The sequence below is a fragment of the Aedes albopictus genome, chromosome 1, assembly GCF_035046485.1.
Source record: "Aedes albopictus strain Foshan chromosome 1, AalbF5, whole genome shotgun sequence".
Classification (NCBI taxonomy): domain Eukaryota; kingdom Metazoa; phylum Arthropoda; class Insecta; order Diptera; family Culicidae; genus Aedes; species Aedes albopictus.
Window position 1 is genome coordinate 181,856,429 of NC_085136.1, and position 13,284 is coordinate 181,869,712.

Below are 13,284 nucleotides of genomic sequence, written 5' to 3' on the forward strand. Positions count from 1 at the left end.
CCTAAGCGAGAATCACGTCATCACTTCCTTCATCACCTCATCGTGATTGATTTCCATTGCCGCGTCGGCCAGTGCATGGCTCGCACCGATGAGACAAGTCCCGCGGTCACTATAGATCGTCCTAAGTGAACCTCGACGCGCTACGAAGTTACGAAGACCCATGATGCAGGAATCGGTACTCAACGTGTTTACGACTTCGATGTGGACTGCACGAGTGGTCAAACAAGTGATCAGCATTCCCCATCGCTTCTCTGCTCGACGGCCAACGACTACTTCCATCGGTCCAAAATAATCTATGCCGATATGTGTGAATGGTCGAGCGAAGGCATCAAGTCGTTCTGGAGGTAGATCGGCCATAATTGGAGGCTGTGGTACAGCACGGTGGTTCTTGCATTGTTGGCAGTTGTGTCGTACCCTCGAATAAGTCGCTCGTAATCGAGGTATACAATACCTCTGTCGGATTTCCTTCAAAGCGGTCTCGTGGTTCTGGTGGTTGTATTTGTTGTGGTAGTGTGCGATTATAAGTCGGGTAGTGTGGTGATCACGTGGAAGAATGATCGGATTCTTGGCGTCTTCTAGAGCCTGGGCACAGGCACCGATTCTTCCCCGCATCCTCATCAATCCATTGTTGTCCAACCAAGGGGTGAGTTTGAACAGTGGACTGGTCTTGGGAACGGTTTTCGTCTGTGCTATTCTCCTAGCTGGTTCTTCCGGATACGCTTCACGTTGTGCTTGTCGGATGACGTAGCGTTCAGCGGACTGGATTTCATCGGTAGATGGGGCTACGAAGAGGGCTGGCATCCCCTGCTTCTTCAAACGGCAGTTTGCAGGGAAACGATGTACAAGTGCCGCTACTTTAAGCATCCGCTTCCAGCTAGAGACGTTGATAGCTGGATCAGGCGATGTAAAGTGAGCTAACAGGCAGGCCCGAAGTTCAGTTTCTGTCTTGATAACTTTGTTCGGTTGGCTTGGCCATAATTCTTCAGATAGCTGCAAGAAATCTGGCCCGATGAACCATCTGGATTCTGGCGTCATATCCGGAAACTTCTCCCACTTCGTGGCGTCGTCTGCCACGTTCAGCTTCGTCGGGACCCAGCGCCACTGCTTCTGGTCTGTTGCTTCTAGGATTTCACTGACTCGGCAGGCAACGAATGGCGTGTAACGGCGGTGATCCGAATTCAGCCAGCAAATCACGCATCTGGAATCCGAATGGTAGACGCGCTTGCTTACGTTGAAGGACAAGGAACCGAGAACTGTTGTAGAGAGCCTTGTACCAATGACTGCTGCCATGAGTTCAAGTCTTGGGATCGAGTGGTATCGCAAGGGGGCAACTCTTGTTTTGGCTGCAACTAAACGACACCATACGTCTTTATTCCGTTTGAATCTCAGGAAGCACGCGGCAGCCACGCCGTTCTCGCTCGCATCAACGAACGTGTGCAGTTGAACTTCGTCATATGCCGGAGCAAATTGAGGCCGGAAACATCGTGGTACTTGAACTACTTCAACTTGTGGTAGAACCTGCAGCCAACTGCGCCACTTTGCGAAGGCGTTCTCGTCAATGATATTGTCCCACTGGATGCCGCTACGCCAGATTTCTTGAAGCAGGATCTTGAGGAACATTAGGAACGGTGCGATGAGCCCAAGAGGATATTTTCATGAGAATACGTATGACCTCTCGTTTCGTAGGGTGACGATGACCTTCCCAGAGCTCACGATCGTAGCGATCCCAGCCGATCTTGTAGGTGAAGACATCTGACGCTGTACACCACCACATGCCAAACACTTTTTCAGTCAGCATTTCGGGTGACAAGTTCAGGTTCTTTTCCTCGGTGTTGCTGCCACGTAGAGCTTCCAATACCCGTTGCGAATTGCTGGTCCAGTTTCGGATTTCGAACCCACCTTGCGAGTGCACGAACCTTACATCTTCTGCAAGTTTGATTGCTTCCTCCTCAGTGTCAACGCTCACTAGCATATCGTCAACGTAGTGCTGCTTTTCGATAACCTCTGTTGCATCGGAATACTTTTGAGCGAAGCGCGTAGCGTTCAGGTTCATGGCATACTGGGCGCTACTTGGTGAACAGCAAGCGCCAAAGGTCATGACGCACATGACGTATACCGAAAGTTTCCCGTCATCGTCTCTCCAGTAGAAACGCTGGCACTGTTGATCTTCCTTGCTAATAAGGACTTGGTGAAACATCTCGCGGATATCTCCTGTTAAGGCGATGAGATGCTCACGGAAACGGATCAACACAGTGAACAATGAGGAAAGATTATCAGGACCCTTTAGCAGAACAGAGTTTAGTGATACTCCGAAAGCCTTGGCTGCTGCGTCCCAAACGATTCTCACCTTTCCCGGTTTATTTGGGTTTGTCACTGGGAACACTGGAAGATACCAAACGCGCTGATGGTTTTGGCTCAGTTCGTCATCGGATAGCTTTCGTATGTAACCTTTGTTCAGATGATCCGCCATTTTTTCCCTCAATGTTTCGGCAAGCGTTTCGTCCTTGTTCATACGTTTCTTCAGGCACTGGAAACGTCGTTGTGCCATCGCTTGGATATCCGGCAGACGTACCGCTTCGGAACGCCAGAGTAAGCCGGTTTCGTAGCGTTCTCCAGTAAAGTTGGTCTGTGATTGAAGGAGAGCTTGTGCCTTTTGATCATCGACGGATAGCAGCGCTTTGGTTGGCTTCATAATCCCCATGCTATGTAGCGCGAAATAGTCTTTGATAACTTGGTGAAGATTCTCGTCCGTCTGACAATGGTCCTCACCGGCGGCAATGTGAGTGAACTGGGCTGGTTGCAGATTCCGATGTTCCTCCACCACAGATTGTCCAGCCGAGTCGGGTTTTGATGGCGACAGGATCGTTCGGTTTACCTTCCCGGCACTTGAGGGCTAGGCTAAGATGTTGGTTCTTAACTCCGATCAGGATCCGTGGTCGAACTCCTTGATATGAGCTGACTGGAAGTCCTTGCAGGTGCGGGTGTAACGACTACAGCTCCTCGATGTCTAATGTTTGGAATGGAAGCAAAAGCTCGTTCACTGTTCGTGCACCGTTGATCGCAAATTGTTTGGCTCCACTATGTACACCGGATATTTCCACTTCGACGACCTTGGACTTCACTTCTTGCCGCTGCGTGCCGCCAGTCCAGTGTAGACAAAGCGATCGTGTTTCTCCATCCAGCCCTAGCTCGTCGGCTAATTCTTCGTCAAGCAACGTAAGATCCGAACCATCGTCCAGGAAAGCGAATGTACGGATCGATCCATGCTTGCCGTGCAGTACTACTGGAAGATAGCGAAACAATATGTCGCTTGATTTTGTCTGGTGCGTGTTACAACTGTGCGCTGTTGAGCTTGTCGTAGCGTTTGGAAAATCCTTACCGCCTGCTGCTGAAGACACTGCTGTCGAAGAGGACGGCGTTTCCGCAGTGGATTGCTGTTTTTGGTCGTTGTGCAGCAGCGCGTGGTGTTTGAACTGGCATCCGTTCTTTCCGCAGGGTTTGGCTTGACACAGTCCATTGTGGCGGCAGAGACAACGTCGACAAAGTGCGAACTCTCGTACTGTAGCCCATCGTGAATCTCGAGAAAACTCCAGAAAGCGCTTACACTTGTCGACTGCTTTGCAAGTTCCCTTACAAACAATGCATTCACCGCTAGCACTAGGATTCTTTCCATTTGAACTGTGAGATGTACGGGGTTCTTCAGGAGTATTTTCGGAATGGGCGTTTACGAAGGCATTTCCCTTCTTCGTGCCTCGACTTTCACTCCGAGCTGGTCTTGTATTGGCGATGTTCGGAATAGTCACTGTGCTTGCTGCTTCAGCAAGGAAATACAACCAGGAACTGAAAGCTGCTAGGTTGATTCCTGGAATAGAGAGCCTGTATTATGCCCAGTTCAGCTTGATTGTTGGAGGTAGTTTGCTGACAAGCTGATGTAGGAGGGTAGTGTTATACAGGTATTCATCCAGGTCGCAGGCGTCCACGGTTGCACAGAAATTCTCCACATGTACGGCGAAGTCCACTAGTGTCTCTAGCCTGTCTTCTCTTATGGCCGGCAGGGAGTTGATTTTCTCGATGAGCGTGTGTACAATAGCCTCTGGTTGCCCGAACATCATTTTTAACGTCTTCAACACACCCGGGACGTTAGAAGGGTGCACCAGGCGACTCTTCACAGCTTCGAAGGCTCGCCCCTTCAGGCTTTTCTGCAGCCGAAAGATGTTCTCATCGTTCGTGTAGCCGCACATTGTCGTAGTACTGTTGAATGTTGCAATAAATAGGGGCCAGTCCTCGGGGTTGCCGGAAAACTGGGGCAGATTCTTGGACACGGCTTGTCTGGCTGCTATCTGTTTCCTAGTTAGCGAGCAGCAATCTTCGTCGCGTTCTGGTAAACGGCTATTGAACTGTGGAGTTTCACGGTGAACACTAGCTTGCTCTTTGATGAACGATCTGCATCTGCTGTTGACGGGGGGATTTGCACCAAAGTGAGGAAACTCGTTTGAAGCTGGTCGTTGATCTTCCATTTGCGAACGGTGGCTTGATTGCGCTCGGGGACACCATTCGCCTATAGCCTCCGAAACACTGTTTACGTCGGATCCGTTTTCACTAGCCATCTCTTCCAGGAGTTTATACTTCTCCTCCAGGTAAACTCGTTCTTGTTCCAGCTTCTTGGCATTCAAAATCCGTTCTTCTTCCAGCTTCTGCAGCTTCAGTTTCGCAAGCGATTGGGAGGACCTACTTGATGCACGACTGGACACTTGGGAAACCACAGATTTTGCCCTTCCGGTACCTTTCATCAGCTTCTGGTCGGGTTCCTTCGCGGCCACTTGGTGAATTCCTTTTGGATGCGGCTTGTTGCTGTCCTTCCGTGGTCCTTTTGGCGCCGTCTTCTTTGTAGCTGTCTTTTGCTCCTCTTGCGTTCCTGTTTTGTTGGCGTTCGACGTCTTGGGTGTCTGCAAATCACTTGATTCCTGATGAAATGGAAGCTGCAATTTGTCACCATCGATTCCAACATTCGGTTTCTTTTTTACACCACCATCACTTGGGTTCACTACCGCTTCAGCAATTTGCTCCGATTTCGTACACTCTGCACAGTTCCAAGGCTCGTTCTCTATGGCTTGAGTGACTCCGACGCAGGCAAAGTGAAACCATTAGATACACATATCACACCTCACCATCTCCTCGTTGTCATCGGCCCGGCAAACTCGACACGCCCGACCAGGAAATGTTGCCTCCGGTTCAATTGTTTCATTTGTGACCACCACTTGCACACTACTGACTGCACCACTTTCACTACCGCCGGCATTACTGCCTTTGTTTGACCGACCTCGATTCGACATGACAATAAACCGACTTGTTCGTTAATAAACGAATTTATTAAGATGTTGGAAGATGTCCAACAGAGAGGGATTTTTCCGATTTAGTAATCACCGATTCACCACCGACAATAAAACAAAATTGCTTTGGATGTCTAGGGTGGTATATTGGAATCCTGGGTGGATTAATAAATTCCTGCATGGAACAAAGGAGGTACAAATTTCAATGTGTGGCCTCTTCGCGGGCATTTTGTCTTACGAACTATAGTTACATAATGGAAAAGAAAAACACTTACGTTTAGTCTCCCTAGTATTTCTGTACGCTTTCGGTCTAGTCACTCGGTTCGGTCTTCGTTTGGTCGAATTTCCTAAGATTGTCGTTCACTTAAAACTTTGGGAAATACAATATTGAATGGTTTTCTTACCACACATTTGTGCTCATACAAGCTTGAGCGATTTTGGAGGTTACAAAGTGACACTAGTTCGAGAACTGTATGCAACTAGGGGAGCAATAATTTCATGTTTTAGTTCACTAGAAAACTCACTGTATACTAATTACCTACTTGTAAATTCACTTCTTGATATTATTTTAACGGAATGGTTATTAAAAGCACTATAATTATGCATCTAAATTTGCCACTGCGAACTAGAAACGTGGAATCAATTATACAATGCACTTGTTTCTAAAGAGTTCTTGTTCACATGGATAGCGGTGGTTTGACGTTTTGAGTAAACGGTTTGTACGATACTTGCGTGCGCTGGTGTGTGTGTACATGCTATGACGTCGGATGAGAAGGTGCGCCTCTACGCCAGTGGCGTAGTCAACAGTGGCCATTGCCAGCCATGGCCCCACGGGAAACCTGACCCGAAATCGCAGCTACAAAGTCAACACGTTTTTATGATCCCATGTCAGATACTACATATATGCTGAATCAATTTTGGGATAATTAATACCGATATTGCCACTAACCTACCTACCGAAAATTCCGAGCATTGTTTTGTATAAAAGCATAAGCCCGGAAATCCGGATTTTCCGGCACCCACGGTGATCGGACCGGTCTAACCAAATATTTTATCGTGTGTGAGTTGAATAAACCAAAAAAAAAAATTAAAATCTGTGGAATATTGACGGAGATATGATCATTTCAGTTTCGTGGGTACCCGGGTACCCTGCCGGTGAATTCTACGTGTGTTTTTATGCTGGTCACACTACGATTAAATGAAGTTCTTACAAGAAACTGTTACTTTTTTTAATGGTCAAAATGCCCAAAACGCCCGCCTTTAATGCGGGGTGAAGTTGTTCAACCAATGACATGACATTCTAAGATTGGAAAATTATTGAACAAACTAAATTTGGTTGCGCATAATTTGAATAAGTTTTGAAATTCTTACAACTAATGTATGTTGAATGTTAAAAATTGAATTAAGTTTAGTATGTGACAGAGTAACCCATATTATTGTTCATTTATTGAGCATTGCGCGGTTATAAGTGCGACGATGAAGTGCAAATCCTCAAATAAAAGTGCGATTTTGCGTCAGATCGTTCCGGTGTCTTCACCGTGCATAAGTGCATGCTCGTGATGAATAAGTGCGGTGAAGACACCTGAACGATTTAATGCAATATCGCACTTTTATTTGAGATTCCGCACTTTGTCGCAGTCCAGTTAGCAATGCAATAAACCATAAATTCCCTCTAATTGTCTTGAATATAAATATGTTTTGAAAGAAAGTATCAACATAGCCGGCAATCAAAGCCAAAGTTATGTGAGTACAATTGGCTTTTTAAGTGATGTTTAGATAATTCCATATTCTAAATCTGCATGCCAAACTGAGCCAAAATCCAAATTTTCATGAATTTTGGAGCCTGGGAACCTATTTAAAAATCAATTTGAAGTTTGTATGGGAGCGATTTGTACTGGGCGAAGCTGTCAAGCAGTTGACCAGCTGTCAAAAGATGATTTGAATAAATCTTTTTGAAATTGATTTTAGGTATCAAAACGAATTCTAAAAATCTGAAAAAAATCTTAGAGGCGTAGAAAAAGGTGCTCGTTGGTTTAAAAATATAAACTTATTGAATTTTTCTAAATTTAAAAACCCAATTATGAAATTCCGTTAGCAGTTATGAAACTTATAAACACTTTCTAACAAAATTTTATCAACTTTGATAAATTGGTTTGGAAGCTACTGGTGTCGATAGGGGTGAGTGTTAGTGAAAATGGTTCGTGTTTTCCATGTGCGATGTTTACCTATTCATAACTTTTTAAATATGTAAGAGACAATTTTCATGAAATTTCCACAGAAGGTAGTTGTTCATGTGTATATTATGCCTGCAAAATCTGATGATAATTGGTATAGTACTTTCAACAGTACAATCGAAACAATAAGGGGTGCTGACTAATTACTGTCTGAAGGGCCAAAATCACGGTCAGTCCTAAAACATATGCTGATTTACGTCAAAAGTTCTTCCATCGGAACATAATTGTAGCGTCCTCAGCGGTTGAAGGGCGTGGATCTCATAGCGATCAACTTCACTGCGCTGATCAACTACCCCCCAGATTACGGTTCCGAATTTGTGGCTACTAAAGATATATGAAAAGACATATGCAGAGACACGAAATGTTCCAATTGAAATTCCAAATTTACTGTCAATGTCCTTCCAATCGAGCAGGAGACCTGTCAAACGCGCTTTAAAGGCATTGTTCGGTAGCATCATCGTCATGATGCTGAAATCTTCATCAACAACAACAGTCATCAGATTTCGTGTCTTTAGCATACAGTGTCTTTAGTGGCTACCAACAAGTTTTTAAAAGCTGTTTTATACTATCTCATCACACATATTTTTTATCAGCGTAACCCCAAAATGTACAAAATCATGGGTCAATAATCGTTCTTGATGCACAGCGACTATAACAACATACAAAATGACATCGAATCTGCCGAAGGTCATCCAGGTTTTGAATGCTGAGAATTTCTTGTTGAAAAACTAATGAAATATTTTGAATTTGCAAAATTTAGCCAAATTGAGTAAAAATTTACTTCGTCGCATGCTTCAATATTCATCTCCTCAGAATGAAAATAACAAATCATTTCAGACATACGTTGTGGAGCCTCGTATCCGTGCGGTTAGGGTCACCAAGCTTCTAATCGCACCATGCTATGGGGTGAGGGTTCGATTCCCGCTCCGGGCGATGAAACTTTTCGTGAGAATAGTTTCTTCTCCGTATCCACTGGTGCATGCTTCGTGTGTCCCTTGTCTAGTGTTTAAGTTTCATTCAGGCTGTGCAGCCTCTGGCTGAAGACGGTGTCCGAGCTTTTTTATGCCTGAAGTTCATAGGCACAATATGTATTGAAAAATTGACAAATTGAGTGGAAAAATTGCGAAACAATCCACGTAGTCTGGTGGGATTTGAACCCACGTCTCCCCAAGTTCGCTAGATAGGGCGCGTTTACCAACTCTGCCACAGAACAAGTAACAAGTAACAATTCTGTGAAGTAGAAAGCCAACCTGAATCCAACGCCCACCTCACCCCACGTTCCTTCCTCGCAATACACCATCTCCTTCGGTCCTTAGATGTCCACTTCCAACACTCTCTGAGCGTGCCTACGAACAATAGTGAGAACATGTTATTTTTAGTGTCGAGACTGTTTGCCTATCAACTGCACGTGCTCATCCACAACTTGCGAATGAGACCTTCACGCTATTTTTTTCTCGCTCATCGGCTGTGTTGACAACGCACAGAGCGCCGCAACACATGCACACATGACCGAGTGTGTTTAAAATGTGTGTGCGCCGCACACATTCCATGTGTTCCCGGCCTCTTACTCATTTTTGTGCAGCTCGACGAAAACGGAACAGTTAAACGTTTCCCGAGCCGCTGCCAAACAGTTGGCAACATGGTAAGATGGGGTTGATTTTCTGGATTTTTTCCAGCAAATAGCTGGAAAGCAGGTGGAAATTGAAATGTTTTTGTCGCATTTCCATCTGCTTCAGCTGTTCGATCGAAAAAATCTCTGAAAATCATGAAAATGACATGATTTTTTAGATTGCCCAAAAATAAAAACAAACATGGAATCGGATTCCATATTCCAACCGTCCCAAAAATGTGTGTTTTCCGCACATGGAAAGGCTTCATGCACCCGAACACAGGAATGAGTACGACCCATGCAACACATAAAATGTGTGGCATGTAAAGAGGGTCGATTTGCGAACGACCAACACATCCGCTGTGTCGGTGTGAATTAGCGTGTTCAGTGTGTGTCGGGCGTTCGACTCGGTCACACGTCCCTCGCACGATCCCTCGCACGATCGCCTTTTCAGATACTCTTACTTACCTCTACCGATGCCTCATTAGATGGAAGCAAAAAGATGTAGACTATCGATAAACACCCTCCTTAGCACTGAAAATCGAATAATTACGCAAAATTTCACGTTTCAATTTCACTCCACTTGCGACTTAACAATTTTTCTCTCTTTGCATTAGACGACGGCAACCGCACCAAAGCAGCAGCTAGTCGAGCTGATCTTCATCACCGTTCAATTTTCACTTCCCCAGATGCACGCTAACTCACACCGACACAGCGGCTGTGTCGGTCGTTCGCAAATGGACCCTCTTTACATGCCGCACATTTTATGTGTTGCATGGGTCGTACTCATTCCTGTGTTCGGGTGCATGAAGCTTTTCCATGTGCGGAAAACACGGAAAACATTTTCAGAGATTTTTTCGATCGAACAGCTGAAGCAGATGGAAATGCGACAAAAACATTTCAATTTCCACCTGCTTTCCAGCTATTTGCTGGAAAAAAATCCAGAAAATCAACCCCATCTTACCAAGTGGCCAACTGTTTGGCCGCGGCTCGGGAAACGTTTGACTGTTCCGTTTCCATCGAGCTGCACAAAAATGAGTAAGAGGCCGGGAACACATGGAATGTGTGCGGCGCACACACATTTTAAGGTTGAAGGATTCGTCATTGACATAATCGTCATCATTGAAAATTCGAAAACAGTTTTCTTGTTCAAAACTGACATTTTCGTAGTGAAAATGTATTCACTGTATTGCAGGTGGAGAATGGAATACAGTGAATACATTTTTACTGCGGAAATTTCAGTTTTGGACGAGAAAACTGCTTTCAAACTTTCGATGATGACGATTATGTCAATGACGAATCCTTCAACCTTAAACACATTCGGTCATTTGTGCATGTGTTGCGGCGCTCTGTGCGTTGTCAACACAGCCGATGAGCGAGAAAAAAAAATAGCGTGTGCACTTGTTGAACCAACCTTCAATTCACACCCTACGTAGCACTTCAACGTTGGATTTTACTGCTGCAGGATGCAGCAAAAGCTGTTCAATTATTCAAATAAATCATTTTTCCCCATCATCCGGTAAAGTGTAAACACAAGCTTTCATCGTCTAGGGAGGATGCAAGCTAAAGTGTGCGTGGATTTTCTGTATACGAAACATCGTATTTTACAATCACAGAGAATGATTTCCGCGTTGCACTTTGTTGGCGTATAATAATCTGGTTGGCAAAAATATTATTTGAAATGATGTTTTTTTCGAATGAGTGTAATCAGTTTCTTACCTTTTAATTCCGCCCTAATTGCTTATCCTTTGTCTGATACGCGTATTTCGACTACCACTTGTAATTTTCCTCAGTGTCAGTTATCCACTGAAATATTTTGGTCGTTATTCTCAAGCTACATCCACCTTATTTTAAAAGCTTTCCGTTCAATCACCCTTCGAAAACATGATTTGATTTGCGTGGCGGAGAATTAGATCGACTTTTCGAATAAACATCTACGGTCAAATCATAATTTTTGACCAGTGCCACGTAGAAAGTATTAGGGCCCCTATAGCCGAGGCGGTAAACGCACGGGTATTCAGCATGACCATGCTGAGGGTGACGGGTTCGATTCCCGGTCGGTCCAGGATCTTTTCGTAAAGGAAATTTTCTTGACTTCCTTGGGCATAGAGTATCTTCGTGCCTGCCACACGATATACACATGCAAAATGGTCATTGGCAGAGGAAGCTCTCAGTTAATAACTGTGGAAGTGCTCATAGAACACTAAGCTGAGAAGCAGGCTTTGTCCCAGTGAGGACGTTACGCCAAGAAGAGAGAGAGAGAGACGTAGAAAGTATGCCCGGAATTAAATTCAGGTTTCGCCCGAAATAGACGTGGGCAAGACGGAAACCGAATTCGAGGGACAACTATTCAATCTTATTATTTTAAGGAAACTATAGTTCTTTCACATTTTCTTTTACGTGATATAAAATCTAACTTATAAATTAGCAAACGATACCAAATTGGAAATGAGGCTATTGTGACGGCCGAGGAAAAGTACTCACAATAGTTTTACTTATTTAATCACTTTATTTATTGGAAAAATAACAATTTTCTTCAGCGCCGTGTGCGCTCATCGTGATGGCGAAAAGTACAGTTCTCGTTCTACCAGATCGCGAGCAAGGGTAACAAAGTTTATATAATTCAAGGTATGCGCAATCATGGTATATCGATGTAGGTGTAAAAGAAAAGTAGCAAGGTTTATATAATGCAAGATATAACACTTCTCCCCCATGTTAAAAGAAATTACGCTTAACAATCATAAAAACTACAAATTCAATCTATGGGGAGGTTTAATAATGCGAGATGATCGTCGCAGCGGTGTCGTAGACTCCAAAACGGCTGATCGACTATCCTTGGTGGACGTCGAACGCTCCGGGCTGGAAGGAAGCGTAGACGTCGTGACCGCATTACGTTTGGAAACCACCGGTGTCGTACCAGCAGCCTCTCCTTCTGGAATAGTGGCAGCGGGAACCGCTGCAGCCGCAGCAGGATCCACTGCAGGAACAGCGGATATGGTTGGCTCGTACCGTTCAATGAACTCCTCCTCCCTTGGAGTGTCCACCGAAACGTCTTGTAGATCGGCGCCCACACCGACTATGTGGTCAATGTGGCGCTCCCAGATTCGCCCATCGTCGAGACGTACAGCATACCGCAGCTTACCCAGCTTCTCGGCTATTCTTCCAAACTTCCACTTATCTTTGGACAGGAAATCTCGAACACGAACTCTGTCACCATCCAGGAATTGGCGCACGACAATGTCCGCCTTGCTTGAAGTTTCGTTTTTCGGTAGTAGCAGGTCGAGCCTCGATCGAATCTGTCGACCGAACACGAGCATTGATGGTGACTTTCCTGTTGACGGGTGAATCATTTTGCGGTATGTGAGCAGGATGTTACACAACTCCAGGTTCAGCTGAGACTTGGTGCACTTTAACGCCTTCAACTTCTGTTTGATGGTTTGAACGTACCGCTCCGCTTGACCGTTCGTTGCTGGATGGTACGGAGCACCCATCTTGTGCACTACACCGTTTGTCTTCAGGAACTGTTGATATACCTCCGATGTAAATTGGACGCCATGGTCGCTCACCAGGACTGACGGAATGCCAAACTTGCTGAAGATCTCGCGACACATATTGACAGTACTTTCGGCCGTGATGGACCTGCATATCTGGACCTCTGGCCACTTGCTGTAGGCGTCCACGTAGATGAAGAAGTAGGTATCCAAATAGGGACCAGCAAAGTCGACATGAACCCTCTGGAAAGGGGCTGTTGGTGTTTCCCAGCAATGAAGGTTCATCTTCGCCGGCTCGGCACGTACCGACTGGCAGTCGGCACAGTTGGCTACCATATCCTCTATATCCCGGTCCAAACCAGGCCACCAGCAGTATCCTCTTGCCAGCGACTTCGTACGGGTTGTTCCGAAGTGAGTAGAATGCAATTCCTCCAGAACGCGTTTCTGGAGAGAGGCAGGCACGTACACTCGAATTCCTCGAAGCAAGCATCCTTTTTGAAGGGAGAACTCGTGTTGTTCCACACCGAAACGATCCTTCGCTTCCACCTGCTGACCGTGCTTGATTCCTTGGATTAATTTCTGCACTGTATGATCCTCAGTAGTAACTTGGCCCAACTCGG

General features: G+C 45.4%; 2 protein-coding genes across 2 annotated transcripts; both read right to left on the bottom strand.

Annotated features, from left to right (window-relative positions):
- Window positions 1-12: 12 nt before the first annotated feature.
- Window positions 13-3,517, bottom strand: LOC134290141 (uncharacterized). The gene is made up of 4 exons (XM_062857187.1): window positions 3,380-3,517; window positions 3,042-3,320; window positions 1,714-2,893; window positions 13-1,595 (listed from the first exon to the last, which is right to left on the bottom strand). The coding sequence occupies exons 1-4, from the start codon at window positions 3,515-3,517 to the stop codon at window positions 13-15; spliced, it is 3,180 nt and encodes a 1,059-aa protein (XP_062713171.1).
- Window positions 3,518-11,920: 8,403 nt separating this feature from the next.
- LOC134290148 (uncharacterized protein K02A2.6-like) lies at window positions 11,921-13,000 on the bottom strand. Its single transcript, XM_062857195.1, has one exon. The coding sequence runs from the start codon at window positions 12,998-13,000 to the stop codon at window positions 11,921-11,923; it is 1,080 nt and encodes a 359-aa protein (XP_062713179.1).
- Between the last annotated feature and the right edge of the window lie 284 nt (window positions 13,001-13,284).